Source organism: Geospiza fortis, unplaced genomic scaffold (genome assembly GCF_000277835.1).
Source record: "Geospiza fortis unplaced genomic scaffold, GeoFor_1.0 scaffold54, whole genome shotgun sequence".
Taxonomy (NCBI): Eukaryota; Metazoa; Chordata; class Aves; order Passeriformes; family Thraupidae; genus Geospiza; species Geospiza fortis.
This window is the reverse complement of record NW_005054301.1, coordinates 13,241,079-13,257,353: the sequence shown is the minus strand read 5'-3', so window position 1 is coordinate 13,257,353 and position 16,275 is coordinate 13,241,079. Positions and strand designations below refer to the sequence as shown.

The 16,275-nt window shown below is 37.3% G+C and overlaps 1 protein-coding gene across 2 annotated transcripts in view; it reads right to left on the bottom strand.

Annotated features, from left to right (window-relative positions):
- Positions 1-2,781: 2,781 nt before the first annotated feature.
- The window catches only part of CUNH15orf41 (chromosome unknown C15orf41 homolog), a 95,246-nt gene continuing 81,752 nt past the window's right edge, over positions 2,782-16,275 (bottom strand). Inside the window, exons 10-11 of one of the 2 annotated variants that reach the window (XM_031065536.1) lie at positions 5,445-5,594; positions 2,782-4,678 (exon numbers count right to left, since the gene is read on the bottom strand). In XM_031065536.1, coding sequence (XP_030921396.1) covers positions 5,459-5,594 — 136 coding nt within the window. In that variant the 3' untranslated portion in view covers positions 2,782-4,678; positions 5,445-5,458. The remainder of the gene's footprint in view (positions 4,679-5,444; positions 5,595-16,275) is intronic. The other variant, XM_031065531.1, reaches the window with a different exon arrangement.

The window sequence follows — 16,275 nt, the reverse complement described above, 5'->3', positions numbered from 1 at the left end:
AGTGATCTTCCTAAAACCACAGTGACAGAGTAACGTGGTCTCTGTAGATATGCCCTGACATGGTTTCAATACCGTTACTCGGTCTCCGTACGCCTGCATTGACATTTCATTTTGCGCTGACATCGCAGTGCCACATCTATGGATCTGTGCAGATGACATGTGATTGTTCACATTAGGTGAAAGCCTGGCCAGAAGCGAGGGCACGCAGGCATCCTTTGCAGGAACATGATGCCAGCTGAGAATTACTGTTATCATTTTTAATAATGTTATCGTTGTAAATAGGATTTGTATATTTGTAAACAGAAGAAATATCAAATGTGATTTGAGATTTTGCTAGCTTCCTTAAATAAACACACAAACAAAATTGGTTTTACTTAGATCACTTAAAAACTTAGCCTGAAAAATGCACCAGGTAATATATTTAAAGAGTTTTTTTGATGTTACCACTTCATGCTTATTTGAGGCGGCAAACAAATTATGCAAATCCTATGTGTTCAAATATCACTGTATTAACGCAAGCAGCTGAATACTCTAAGATGCATCTCTAAACCAAGAAATCCTCATAAGAAAAGGGCATCAAAATAGAGTCTTTTTATTATGTGGAAAAGTTTTTGAAAAGTCTTTTGAAGCTCTTTGATCCAACTCTGGAATAATTTTGGTAGATTACTATTGTACAAAACCCGTAATTTATAGTAGGTGACCTCAGCTGCTCTTTGTATAACAGCTACATATGAAACAATAGCAGGAAAGTAAAAAATACAAGGGGAACTAAAACTTCTCTGTTTATTATGTAGCTCATAATTACATCTTCCTTATTTAATCTTTTGAATCCTGGCATGTTTTTAATAATACAGGTTCAATTAATATTTACTGTACACAGGAGAGTTAGTTTTGAGTAACGCATTTAGACTATCCAAACTTTGTGTAACTTGTGACCTTTCCCTAACCTAAGCGAGGTCTATTTTATACAGATCGTACTAGATAGACGGTTTCTCTATAAATGGTGAAGCTGCTGCCAAGCTCCCATTGTTAGCTAGTTCATTTTTCAACAGGCACACTTTAGGTTCCTATCACACCACTGTAAAGAGCAAGCCCTTGAGGTTTCTTCTTTTGTCAATGTAATAAAAAGGTTATTTCTGAATAACCTGAAAATCCACAACAAATCACCCTTTGTGACTTAGAATAACATGATAGGAGGAATTTTTATTGTTTTTGCAAGCAGCCTCCCATTTAATTCTATAATATTAAATCAATACTTGAGTTGCATTTGTTCTAATGTAATTTATCTCACCCTTGAAATAACAAACCCATGTTTCTAACAACTGTTACTCTAGTTCAGTATTCACTATCTAACAGCAGAAGATCCCTTTAGAAGTTATCTACTGTAAGACTACATCAGACAAAGCAACACCAAGAATCAAGTTAAATTCTGTGTACTTTTTGTTAACCCTTGAGGAGTTGTTATCAACTCTGGTAAATAACAACACCCTGTAGGATGCACTGTGATGTGGAAATGTGGAGAAAGCCATCTTTTCCACTCTGAACCAAGTAGAGCTGCCACAGGAGGAAAGCTAAATCTTTAACTTCAACAGATCTCCTTGCAGAAGTACCACACAAACAAGGCATGAACTTAGATAAGGCAAGGTTCATTAATGAAAGGAACCTTCAGCTTTAACAGCTGAATTCCTAATATTTCCTTTGCCTATTTTCTAGTAGCACAGAGGCACTAAGTCATTTGTACAACTGTACTCTCAACTGAGGAGTGAGTGATTATTCTGCACTAAGTGCACTCTGTTTGGTGAATACTCCCAGCCTGCAGAAATGACCTGTGTGTCATACCAAGAGTATGAAGAGCATCACAATGGTTCCCCATTGCAAAGCCATGTGGAAATTTTGGGGACAGTCTCCCTGGAATCCAGAGCTGCTACTTAAATTAGAGTAAGAGCAAAATTGCTTTACATGGTTGGTCAGTTCAAATGTATACAGAAATGGAAATAGCACTCTTCAGATGTAGTAACAGAAACAGAAGTGGGTGGTAGAAAACATGGTAGAAAACTTTTCAAATAGAACACATCAGCAAATGGGAGGATACTGAATAAATTAAAGTGAAATGGTTAAGAAGGAACAAGAAGAAATAAGATGGAACATTAAAAGGGGAAGACTGGAAAATGGAAAGAGGCATTCACAGTCTTTTGTAGTAGTTTAGACGGTGGAAAAACCCAAAACCCAATACCAGGAAAGAATGACTTTTTGAATGAGCAAATACAACAGAACAGGATGAAAACTATTAATGAACTACAAGTACCATTAATGTAATGAGGTAAGCACAATAAGACATTTGGTCCCTTTTCTTCAACTTTAGACAAAACTTTTTCTGCTCTGAGATGTCTTTAGGGAAAGAAAATTAAACTCATACTAACAATGTGTCCCCAGAATATAGGAATGGTAAAATCTCTGTTTTCTTCCTATACTATAGTGTGTGACCCACCACTGTGTTGTTCCTCCTTTACAAGGAAATTTTGCTTCCCTGCTCAGTACAATTACATCAATTCCTCAGAACAGGCCTTATAACAGTGGTTGTAAGAGCAGATGCTTGCAAGTCTATATATGCCAGTGAGAACATCACTCAGTTTTATGTTCACTTCTGTTTTCTGGCTTGGCATAATTCATTAGCACACTCTACAGAATACTCCATAAAGCTGAATTTGGTTTTAATGTTAAGGTTCTAATGCCCACAACATTGTTTAAGAAATCCAAAGCAAGGAAAAACCTACAAACAAATGTCATTGCCTTCCTCTTTAATAGAAAGTTGATGTTTACATCTGATAAACAGAGAAAATAGCCAAATAAAGGGGTTTTTTTTCAGTATACAAGCAGTAATAACAAAATAGTCCTATTTTTTTATGTTTTGCTTTCAGCATTTAAAATAGTGACACAGCATAGTTTTTGCAGTAGCAAAGCTTTTTTGATAGCATGCAATGAAATTGGTACAGTATATAGACTTTTGTGTAGTCATTCTAATACAGATTCTTTAAGTGGGCAATATATGAAGATGAGTTCAAAGCTCTGATTAAAGACAGCTGTACTGCTTTCCAACCTGTTATGTCACAGCATTAGGTAGAGGAATAAGTACACAAATATAAGCCTAAACTGATTTATCTGTGCCTCTCCACATAAATTTGTTTAATGTAAAAACAAATAAAGCAAAGCTTTGATGAAGGTTAGCAGAATTTTCAACATCTGTGCAGATAAGTTTAATTTATTCAAACAGAAAAAGCAGCATTAGTGTATCATGTAAAAGCTGATTTAAATGATTTCATACAACAGAAAGCATATGCAGTAGCTAAGACAAATACTGTTTGCCTTTAAAACCCATTTCACTCAGACAACCATTACTTCTGAATTTTCTACTATGACAATGTTCAGTTATTCCTTCTTTTTTATTCTCTTGCTGTTTTTACACATTCCACTAACCTAAACCATAGTTAAAAGTCCCAGGGGGAGTAACACCCTAAATGTAGCATCAGGCAGGTACATTCACAGACTGCTTCTGTGAATCTGAAAGGGCAGACACCTTACAGCTGGTCAGGTAAAACAAGCTCAGCACAATACCTTAAATAGCTGAACGCAAATGAGTTACCGGTGCTTGAATATTTTTTAAAAACAAGTCTCTTTACTATAACACATTCAAACCCAGGAAAATATCTCTATTCGACAATAACTCATTGGAGTTATACTAGTTTATCTCTGCAGCAAGGGACAGAGTACTAGAAGATTAAACACATTTTTTCTTGAAAATTAAAGATTTGTCAAAATGATAAATTCTTGCCTAAAACTTACCAGAAAGTGTTAAGGTGAAAATTAAAAATTAAAAATAAAAATACTGTGTATGCATCTGAAAACTACAGCTGAAAAACTCCTGATTAGGATTAATACCCTTTCCACTCAAGGCAAGTCTGCACACGATTTTTGAAAACATATGTACCACTTCAATGAAAAAAGAGGTGATGAATAGGCACTGCAATGTTTTAGAGACCCTTTCTTTCTGGAAAAGATCATCAACTTGTGCTTTAGGGAGACTGTTATCAGATCTTTATTTCTACAGCTGAATCCATAGCTCTTCTCAGAAATCGGAACATGATGAGCATACAGGCAAATCTCTCACTGACATTTTAAAATATTTTGTCCTTTCCTGAGTAAGAGTTGGCACAGAGAAGAGAACTGAAGTGTATCAAGCCCAACAAGCTGCTGTCATTAGGACACTGCTGAGAGCACAAACCTGAGACCCAGTCTTGCTTCTCTGAGTGGCAATGTGGATGGAAAAAGAAGAGACTGAACTCAAAACTTCACCAAGAGCCAACACCCACCTCAATGAACTTCTGATCTTAGTGGTTCTAACAAGAGAAAAACAAGGTTCTTACAAGAAAACAAGTACGCAGGAAACTTCAGTCCATTTGTGTGTGCTTTATTTGTCTTGTGGAACGGATCCAGTATGAAGCACTGTTGTATCTTTTTTTTTAATTCCCCTTCTTGAACACTGGGATGGTAAACTCCTTCAGAAATAAGTCACATAGAAAGCTCCTGCATGTTCTTTTAGACTTCAGTGTGCCAGAAATTTGCTACAGTACCTGCAGGTGTTAAGAGAGATTCCTACCTTAGTCAGTTAAGAGGAAAATTCCTAAGTATAGATTCCCCGGGGGTGAGGAAGAGAAAAAGACAAAACATGAGTTATTTTTGAGTCATTAAAATACTTACAAAGCCTCCCCCACATCACCCCCAAATTTCACAGGCTTATATACATAAAAACTGCGTTCTTTGCTTTCACCCCCTCTCAAAATCTCCTATTTTTTAACTGTTAACTTGGGATTCCACTGTTGATTTTAACAATCAGATAGTGACAAAACACATACACCAATTATTATCTCCAAATCTGGCTATTTACTGTAACAGCCATGATCCTCTCTTACCACTTGGGCTTTACCAGCTTTGCCCTATATTGCTTTAAGCTCCAAAACAACAGTTTTCACCAAACCTCCACACCACTGTAGGTGTTTTAGTCACATCACTAGCACATAATGAATTCATAAAAAGCACTTAATTTTATAAGTGACTCTGTAACAGGGAAAAGAACTGAAAGCTCCACCTTTCAGCCTCTGCATTTTTGTCTTTGTTTAGAATGCTTGAAGAAGCCATCCGGAAGGAAGAAAGATTATGAGTATCTTGAAACTAGCTGTTTGACAGAGACAGAACTGCTGATAATGAGTGGGTTGTGTCTGTCTTTTTTGGCTGATCACAACAGAGGTCTGAAGCAAAACAGAAACTCTTGATATGTTTGTGTAAAGCAGCAGTAGCATAAGGGCAGGCAGCAGGAGTTCAGCTGAAGTTCAGGGCAGATGCTGCCATTAGTTTACACTGCAGGAAAGTAAAATTGCTTCCGGATTTACCTCTTCCTCCAACATCAGCACTGAGCCGTGCTGTGCCGCAGAGTCACAATGTCAGTAGGGAAGCAGTCTTTTAGCAGGATGCCACGCTCACGATGGCAGTCCAGCTCTTCAATAAATCCGTACCAGTAGATGACTAATCCAGGGCCAAACCTATCAAACAAAAAAAGAAAAATGAACTTATGTAACTGTGTTAGGGCAATTTCACTTTCCCACCTCTGTGATTCCAACGCAAATCTGGTAACTTCACTGCAAAATTGGAGGGAGTATTTTGAATCTGCAATTGATTGATGTCAATAGTACCTGATTCCATGAATAAAAATGATATTTAGAGACTCACAGAATCCACATCAGAGTTTCAGTTTTTTATTTTGAATCTTCTGTACACATCAGTAAAAGATACCTTTAATTTAGCATTAAATACTAAATAACATTCAGTAACTGTGATATACAGAGAAACCTCTTTTGACATGCACCTTGCTCTTTTAGACTTGTGTGTGCAGACATTAAAGATACAAGGTTTTACACATGTCCCGGTTCATTCAAATTATAATACCATGAAGATAACAATGAATCCTTAAAAGATAATCTCTACAATGAGCTATTATTCAGGTAATTATTAACATGAAGCACAATTCAGAAGAAACAGAAAGTTTGTGTTGTAATGGCTCTGAAATGTGCCTCAGGAATTCCTCAGATATTGCTAACTCTGACAGATCCCCACTAGGCAATCTCAGGAAGTAGCCCCATGGACTATTTTACCCATCAGGAAGTTCAGACCTTCAGGCTGGGTTCATAAAGAAGTAATCACTATCAATCACTGTGTACTGCGATATGTTTTGCACATCAGTTTCACGTTTTTCCTACTGAGAGCACTTAATTAAAGGGCAGCACTACTTCTGGTGTAGTGTTGCAGGAATTTTACAGTGGAATCATAAATTATGAATGTTGGGTTAGTAAAAGGATGTCTAAAAACAGAACTGCTTTCTGTAGTCTAACATTACAGCAGTCTGTACAACATTAGGCCAAAAAGCTTTTTCTTTCCTTGATTTATTATATGCTGTAGTGAACTTGCCAAAACCAACAGCGCAGGATGAGCTGTTAGGTACCGTCTGTACAAGAAAAGGTTCAATAGAATGTCATGTAATGGTTTATATGCAGAGTTGTACTCAGGATTCAAACAATATGGTAGCCAATTTTTGTTAACATTTAATTTTAATAAATATGTGCTGAGGGGAGGCACGGTAACCTAAATGTCCGCTGAGCAGACAATACAAACACTCAAAGCCATGGGTAGTGCCAGACTGGCTTCGTGAGCGTGGTTTCTTTCCAACAATGCAGAGAAAACTCTATTTGATGTGCTCCTGTAATGGAATAGGCATCAAAGGAAGAAGAAACCCCTGTGGCTTCCTCCTGCAGTTTCAATTAGATGTGGTACTCTTTTGCCTGAAACTGCTGCAGAGCATTGTAACATTTTGGTCTATGGCTACTACTCTTCAACCTCCACGTGGCCACAGTTCAGTGGCAGAGTAAATTACCCTCAGCATAGATGAGGCCACACTGGCAAATACGCTTTTTGCAACTGAAAGGTGATATTCGAAAGTTGAAAGTTGAAAGGTTAAAACTCTGACACATCCTAACATGCCTGGCAATAAATACAGTACAGACTAAAAAGTGGCCAATATGAAGGACGATGCTGCCTATAACCAATTCCTAATCTTGTCTGGTTGGCAAAAATTTCATGTTCCAGGGACTTCTCTCCATTGTCCATTGCTTAAGTTCCTGTGGTGTCAAAACGTGCAGAACCTCACTGCACCTGCAAGCCCAGAGACCCAAGCAGGAGAGAGGGGCCAAGGCAAGTGAGGCCAAGGCCTGATGCTAACAGCCTCTGGTGAGAGACAGCAGTTTGCCAGTTTGCTGATCCAGGAGGGGCCCCCACTTTTGTCACTTCACAGACGACATATCTGTTCCCACATCAAGCAAATATAGAGATGGGTAATTGGGTGGAAATGTTCTTACATACTAACCAAAATTATTTTAAAAGCAAAAATTCCCAGAAGATAGGGAGCAGACCTCACATTTCTAATGGGCTATTTTGCGCAAGGCAGAAGGTATGAAATGTATGCAAGTAGTTACTCATTACGAGCACATGTGCCAGGTAAAATCCTGATGCTAATGAGCAGCTGCTCACCCAAATTCTGAAGGGCTCATTTTGCTGTGTAGCAGTCTGAATCCCCCACCCACCATAAAATCCATGTGGCACTGTGCTTAAGTAATTTGTTAGTTATTTTGTGAAACTGTAATTTTAAATAAAATTACTATTTTGGGACACCTCAAAAGGCTAATTTATTGTCTTTATTGTCTTTATTTATTGTCTTAATCAATTTATTGTCTTAATCTATTGTGAGGAAATCACCTCAGCTCAAGCACAATTTTTGATGTGCTTAAAAAATTATGTTCAGAAATACCAAATTTAATAATAAAATTGTATACAAGAACATCTGCAGACTGTTAATGACAGGAGCAAGTACATCTTTGGCATGAAAACATCCATCAATCCTGCTTCTGACTGTGGTGTTACAGCAAAACTGTTTGCCCTGTGCTGTGTAGGTTGCACTTTTTCAACTCTATTGTGTCATTTGTTCAATTATAGCTCTATATCACAAAGCTCATGTGTATGATCACATAAAAACCCGCGCCATACTTTTGTTTACTGCACTTAAGTGCAGTACTTAAGACCAAAATAAACTTGTTGGCCCATTAAGCATTTGCCACTGACTATCAGGAACTCCTGCTGCTAAGTGCTAATTCCTCTCTCATTAACGCCCAGAGTTGGCAAACCACAAACAATCCCACCGGTTAATTACTGCTGCCTTAATTTGAAAAGACACTTAACCTTTTTGCGTATGGGGGTGAGATAGCAAAATGTGACCTAAAAGTAAGAACCATACTTTTTAATTTGACTCCTTCCCAAGTGGAGATATGACACACTGAGGAATGAAAGTCAGAGCTGTGAATTACAAAGTAAAGCTATAAATTGATTTCTTGCATCAGTTGTAGCACTGAGCAAGTTAAGTGACTGACTGTGGTTTACACAGGAGAATGAACTAAAATGACAGACTGCATACTTGTTATTGATATGGAAAGGGGAGACATTCAGCAGCTCTGAGGAGCATAGAAAATCTTTGAATGTACCATTTCTAAAACTGTGTAGATAAAAGATAGGCCACGCTACCTTATTTCATATGGAAGACACACTGGAGAAAGTTTAGGCTTAAATTGAAAATCAACCTTACACTGTAACAAACTCTTGGACTCCTATGGATTTTCTTCTTGCTTAGAAAAATCGTATAAATCCCTGAAAATATGCTTGTATTTGTTTTCCCTGTCTTTAGTTCTTAGGTGTGAAGGAATGTGTCCAAAAGTTACACAAAACTGTAATTTTATCTATTGCAGTGAAAGTAGTGCTTTTAGAACTTTACTTTTATTAGGGATTTCCTTTTAAAGCTGAAAAGAAATCCAAGTAACTAAGGATTGGTTGATTCCATGCAGTAAAAATAAAGAGGAAATACAGATGCAAGAACATAATAAACATGACAAGTGAAAATCATCCACAGAGGTTGCATCAGTTTACTTAAAAATCAATCAATAGATAGGTAGCTACCATTATATAAATCCCAGTTTAGCCAATGTCCAGTTCTGACATTAGAAGTTGTGACTGACTACAAGGCTGCCAAAGCCAACTCGGGGGCACTTGGGGTGTGAGTACCAGGAGTGCCAAAGGGGATGCACACAGGCTTCTGACCCCAAGGCATGGCAAGAGGAGAGCAGCATTAAAAAAGCTCGTGGATTGCTTTAGGCCTAATTTAGGCTTGATATAGATGACTAAATTTAGTCTAAGTACTAAAGGCAGCACATGGTGTCTTTCAAAAAATCAACTGAAGCATCTGAGATAGAAAAATACAGTTTGAATATAGCTAAATATAGTTGCAGTCTCAACAAGTTCTTTAGATAAAACTTGTATCTGACAATACTATTTGCTTTAAATAAGTCAGGTTTGCACTAATTTCAGATTGTTCAGAGGAATTCTGTATTGGTTTAATCACATAAATTTTGAAAGAAAACCATAGCTAAAGAGGTACACTGATAATCCTGGGACACTGAGTTTTGTCTTGGAAAGGAGTTTCACAGAGATATACTGTAAAGCCAGAAGGCAAAATTCAGATAAGACAAAGCTAAATGGTTCTTTGTCTTAAGAAAAGAAAACCCAGCAACAACAACAAACTGAGAGATCACTTAGAATAAAAAGGGAAAGAACACAACTAAGTAAAATATGAGTCAGGGTTTAACTTGCCCTCCAGTTGAACCAGTTTTGTGCTAGAACAGAAAAAAGACTTTTATTTATTTATCAAAGTGGCCTATTAGGCTCACATATATTCTACTTCACTTCAAGAGAAACTACTTTCTAGTAATGTCTTTTCTTCTGGAATGTCTGTGTGAGGTCCATACCAGCTTCTAAGGATTTGCCTAGACATGTGGCTGTTGTGAGGTGATTTTTTCACGATCACAAAGCCTTGCATGTGGTTTTATGAAAAATGCATTTTCAACACACTGCTTGATACTGAACAGAAATGTAAAAGAACTTGGAATTGTTTTTATATATAAATGTTCACTTCATTTATTATTAGTCTATTTGTTTTAGATGTTCTATATGCATCTCAGCATAATGTAAATAATTTGAATTCCAGAAGACCCTCATAAGGAAATGCTGGCATAACAATTATTATTTCTAATACGCATGCATTTAAACAAATATTTTATCAAATGGATTCAGCCAAATATTCATGTTATGAAAGTATAACAGTCTACCTGGTCAGTAATTTTAATTATGAAGGTCACACCTGAATGTGTCTTTTAAGGAGTGCATTCTAGTCCCTCACTTTTCAATGCCAGCTAAAAAGCTGGCTTTGTCTCCTTGTTTTTAATTTTAAATATAGAGCAAACCAGAGCATTACCATTTGCACAGCACTACTTGTTTTCTGGGAAAGGGGAATTACAAAAGTTTACAAATAAATGATAACATTCTAAGTCAATTTAACATCGTTCTTCAGAATCACAGTTGTGAGTAAATAGGTTTTACTTGTAATACTAATAAACCTTGAAGATAAAATAATTAACCCTCCCCCATAATAATACATAATAAGTTTACTGTTTAAGGATACTCAGCTTTATTTTAGTGTACTTGCAGAAGTCTCATTTGTGTCAGCAGAAGAAATTTAAAAATTGGCAGAGCTAGGCTAGTAAGCAACAACTACAAACCACATTTTCAAATAAGGTCAGTTGGCATAAGTCAGCCAACTTCCTTATGTCTAGACCAGTTTACTGCTGCTGATGACACAGCATTATATATCTTGGCCAACATTTAAGAGCCACTGCTCAGAAATGTACTTCGATTAGCAAGAAACTTCCCACTTAAACAGCTACTGCAGTCCTAACTCAGAATTGTTTATAACAAGGTTTTTTTTCTATTGTTCATTTACACAGAGTTTTAAAATCAAATACAGGCACTTGTGCATTAAGACAGTGCATTTTAAAAACTCTGAATGCAATTTGAAGATAATGGTGGGTGGTGGAGTTTTATCATTCCTGCCAGTTTTCCAATCCTCCACACAATTTTGTGATCCAGTGACACACACACAGCACTGTATTACTTTGACTTCACCAAATCTGGTTGAAAGGAGTAAAAAATCCAGTACTTAGCAAATCACGTAACTGAATGATAATTTTTGCTTACAAAATCTGATCCTTAACCTGTAATCCATACGGCTGCAATATTTTTGTGCCCAACTCCCTTAAGCTACCAAACACTGACTTCCTACGGAGCAAGCAAAAAAAAAAAAAAATCTGCTTGCAGATGTGGCCCAAGAAAGTTTAACAAGTTCTGATCACATACTTGTAAAGATAATAGGAAACTTGTCCATGGCATGAACAAGTATTACATGCCTCACACACCGATGCTAGCAGCATAATATGTCTCAAGGATCCAGGCATCCAGTTCATGCTGCTTAAGGTAAAATTAAGCAAGTAAAACCTAATCTGCTTTAAACTTTGATGTTACCACATTAGTTGGGGGAAGTCTTATTTTTACTGAAGACAAGGAAAAAATCAAAGTTTACTAATACTTTGTGAGACTCCCATTTAACAAGGAGGTTTTAACTTAAAAGTGGGAATTTCTTTGGGCTGAGAAGGGTAGGCAGTTCCATTAATGCCACAAACTCATATTATATGCAGTTGATATGGAAGTTAGAATTGTCAGGTGAAAAAAAGGTGGATGGAAACTAATATCAGGCCTCCCTCTCTACATTTACACCTCACTTAGATGTGATTAAATCTTAAAGAACTTTTTTTACACTAGTTATCTTTTTACCTCTGCAATGAGACTGTTAAAGCTTCAATAAAATAGCAGCATTTAATCAAGCTTATAATATGATTTAATTGCTTGTGGCATTTTGAAAAATAAAAACAAATCAAGTGATATTTATGTGGACATAAGGGGGCACTTAAAATATTTTAGAATTTTTCATAGCACAGTTTTAAAAGCAACATTAATAGACTGCACCAGAAACTGTGCAAGTCACTGTCATTAAAATATAAATACAATATAACTTTTAGCTGCATAATACATTTTTAATAAACAAACTGTCGAAACACATTCTTCACTTACACTTCTTCATTCAGATCTGAGTACTGTTCTCCAGGCAAATAAAGGATTTTTATAATCCTCAATGACAAGTTAGGCTTTTTTTAAAAAATACAGTTCTCATGGAAATTAACTTTTAAAAACTATGATTAAATAACATTAAGGCTACAGTGATTTACAAGGATCAAGGCTTTCTGAGTGAAGACTGATGCAGTGAGTGAGAAAGAAAACACATACTGGCTTCAAGGCAGCTTGTCATTAAGAGAAGAGAGCCTTGAGTGAACTTTGAATTTCTCAGTTTCTGTTGATTCCTGTCCTAATACCTACTAAAATATACTCTTTTTGTTTGTTTGTTTTGTTTATTAGCAGTGTTCCAGCTGCTCAACTCTCAAGTGGTTGTGTGTACTTAAGGAACAATATGGTTTTTTTCAGTCTCAGCATATTCAAAAATCAGGTAGATGCTTTCTTTGCACATCAGATTGTAAGGTTTTGTGCACTAAAGACACTCTACAAGGTGATCCTATGCCTGCACTGCAGGACTGGGGTGATGTAGTTAAAATTAACATCATACTCTCATTCGCATTTGAGAAAAGAGATTTTTAACTCTTATACTGCTGGATTGTTTCATGGAAATAATGGCTACAGTTTTTTCAAAGAATCATCAAATGGTTTGGGTTGGAAGGGACCTTAAAGGTCATCTAGTTCCAAGCCCCCTGCTGTGGGCAGGGGTGCCACCAACTGAGACCTCTCTGCTCAGGGCCCCATCCAACCTGACCTTGAACACTCAGGGATGGGCCATCCAAACCTCTGCTGGCAACCTGTCCCACTGCCTGACCACCCTTTAGTGCACCCCACATTGTACTTGGCTTTCTGGGCTGTGAGTGCACACTGGTGGCCTTTTCTGGCTCTAGTGGGGATCACTTGGGTATGCACCTTGGAAAACAGTGCATTTTGGCTACCTGGGAAGATAGTTCCAGTATCTGGCTAAAAGAGATAATAGATAGTGTTCCAGGTATGTTGTTTGATAACTTGGAGCTAAATGCAATATTCTGGGAAATACAAGGATTCTACATTAGTTAACTATTTCCATACAGGCAAAGTATTCAGGAACTCTGGATGAGGGACATAACTAAGCAAAAGAAGCTCAGCCACAAACCCTAAGATCTGAAAGGCAGAATACAAAAAAAACTTGTATCTTTTCCAGAAGCTTCAAAATTTCCATTCCGGTGGAGAAAGTCTAACATTCTATTCTGTATTAGGTGTGGCATCTATGTATTTGTCTCTCCTAACTCAGGGTTAGCACATTGTTTTACTGTCCACTGTAAGTCCATTAATGTTCAAAACAGCAACACCCTTCCAATCCTACAATATGCAATTTGAGGACTAGTTTACTAAAGCAGCGCTGATTCTATTTTAAGTTGTGCTACTTGTATTTACCAGTTAATATATTGCAAGAATGGCAGTACTCTTTGAATAAGCAGGGAACAAAAGATGGCTGCTTGCACTGCAGAACTATTCCACATACTGTTGCTGAAATCATCACTTTCTGATTAAATCCAGGCAAGGAATGTTGCTTCTTGAGGTACTTGCTTGTTACTCAGTTTCCCTTAGAAAACATTGTGCCATTAGTTTGCCCTCCAGAGACTGTCGATGCAAGGCCACTATTGTTGCATTCTGCACATTTGAAGCTGTGGATCAGTGTTGAGAGGAGTTACTGAGGTTATTTCAAACATTTTGTTAAACTCACAGCAGCCTCCTCAAAGGAATGCTTGGCTGCAAACCACCTCTTATCCTGGGTGACAGAAAAGATGAGAAGAGCCTTTGAGTACTGTTAGATTGAAGGCCAGGCGGCCACAAGCGCTCGTCAACTCATGTTGCCACTAGGTGATTAACAATTGTTTACTTTTAAGGCTGAAAGTAACAGGCCATTCTAAGGCCAGTGCAAGATGATATCTGAATAATCTGTGAGTGCCTCATAGTTTGCAGCAATCCTTTCTTTCTGTGCAGCTGTTTATCTGGTGTCAGTGCTCACCAGAAAGATAAGATATGCCAAAAGTGCATTTAACCAATAAGGCAGAACTGCTCTTACAGCATTAGATTTTTGTTTAATAATTATTGTAAAACAGAACCAAACTAATCAGAAAAGTTGCTCAGCAAATTTTGATAGCAGAAATATTGATAAATAAAGGCACTATATATCTGTGTGTTTAGTATTTGCTGAGCATAAATCTTGAGGCCAGCATTAAAGCTATCTCAAGACATTTTTGAATGAATTATTAGACAATTCTGTATCTTCAAATCCTTATACACAAATATTCAATAAAACAAACAATGTAACAGATGAATTAACAAATGGAGGACAGCTCATCTGTGCTTCCAACTTCCCAGATCAGAGAATTAGAAGACCAGATAGTAAATCACACTGAGTATCTCCACACAATGCTGCTTAGCAGTTGACTTACCAAAAACGCTATTGCGATAATTGACAGGCAGAAGCATTTTATGTGTGATGCTGTACTTAAATTTACTGTCTCTCAAAATGTAAGTCACCTACCTGTATTAAGCAGACAACAGATGAAAAAGGATGTGTCTGCTGCCCACTGCTGTGGCACCTGATGCCCACCCAAAAGGAAGGCAAACACCTCTGACCTTGAATATTCTCACTGCCTTTGGAATCCACTGGCAAACTTTAACTGTGTCTGGCACACACTTATTTTTAATGCCTGAGGCTCCTCAGCTTATCACTCAGTTGTTTCATATATCCAGTGTCTGTTCAATTCAAACCGGTCCTGCCCCACTTCATATTTAAAAATAATTTGGGATTTAGTTGTTATTCAGAAAGGAGTGCATCCTGAGACACACAAATCTTACATATCACCTGCAAAATATCCAGTCTCCCAGAAGAGATATTTTCATATGGTGCAAGTTGGAGAGACTCTAGGAGACCACCAAGGCAATCTATAGTAAGTGTTACATTCATTATTAGGTGAAGTAAGTGCATAACTGAGGATGAGCAAAGAAATCTACTTTCCTTTTCTGCCTTCTCTCTTCTTAACTATTTATACACCCACACATAGAGCTCTACTGCATGCACCTTCTGAAAAATTCATGCTATTTAGATTTATTTACAAGTTATTTACCCCTTCTCAGTATATAACAATACTAAACCCAACTGTGTTTCAGCTTTCTTTGCTTACTATACACTAAACTTTTCTGGACTCACCATCAAGGTACAAAATTATGTTCAAAAGGAAGACATAAAAATATACATGGTGATGTAAGTGAGCCCAGAAGGAGGAAGAGGAAGAATCAGAGGAAAATGCTATCACTTGTGAAGTTTTAAAAACAATGGCAGATTAGTTGAGTTAGCCAGTGACATATCACCATCCACGCCTGATGAGAACTGAGGCAGAAGTCTGCAACACTATAAAATCACATAGTATTGACATTTTCCTTCATACCAATACATGCTGAAAACAGCAGGAGAGAGCTGGACTACATATTCTTGTGTCCCTCCCCTCCCCTCCCCTCCCCTCTCCTCTCCTCTCCTTTCTTTGCCATGCAATTGCTACATTGCCAGATAAATAAACATTGTTGGTTGCAGACATCTCATGGCATCAAAGACAGCACTAGCAGTCTCATTTCAAAACAGAAGTGTGACCTATTGAGCTCATAGTTCTGTTCAATTTCTGTTCCCTTTAAGACAAAAGCAAAACTAATAGAAAATAAAAGTAACAGCAAGAAGAAAAATAAACACCACTTTTCCCTTCAAAGATAAATTAAGCTTGAGTAAGCATCTTGAAACGTCATGAATAATGAGTTCTACCAACCCTTCTGAGACTTGGCTAACTTCCACCTGAGCACAGCCACTTTGTTGTTTTTTGGTTCTTACATTGCATAAAAGCTCAGAGTAAGTAAATTAAGTGATAAGATTAGTATCTGTTCTGACCAGCTGTCTCTCCCTGTCCCTTGTCAGCCAAAAATTGCAAGGTTTTTTTGTTTCTTAAAGTGCTTATTTTCCAGTCTTGTCCTTATATTTGTGATTGCAATATCAAAAAACACCATGCATTCTAAACATAAGGAAGGACACTAGTTTTAAAATGGTTCCTGAATTCCACAGGAACCTCTCAAGAA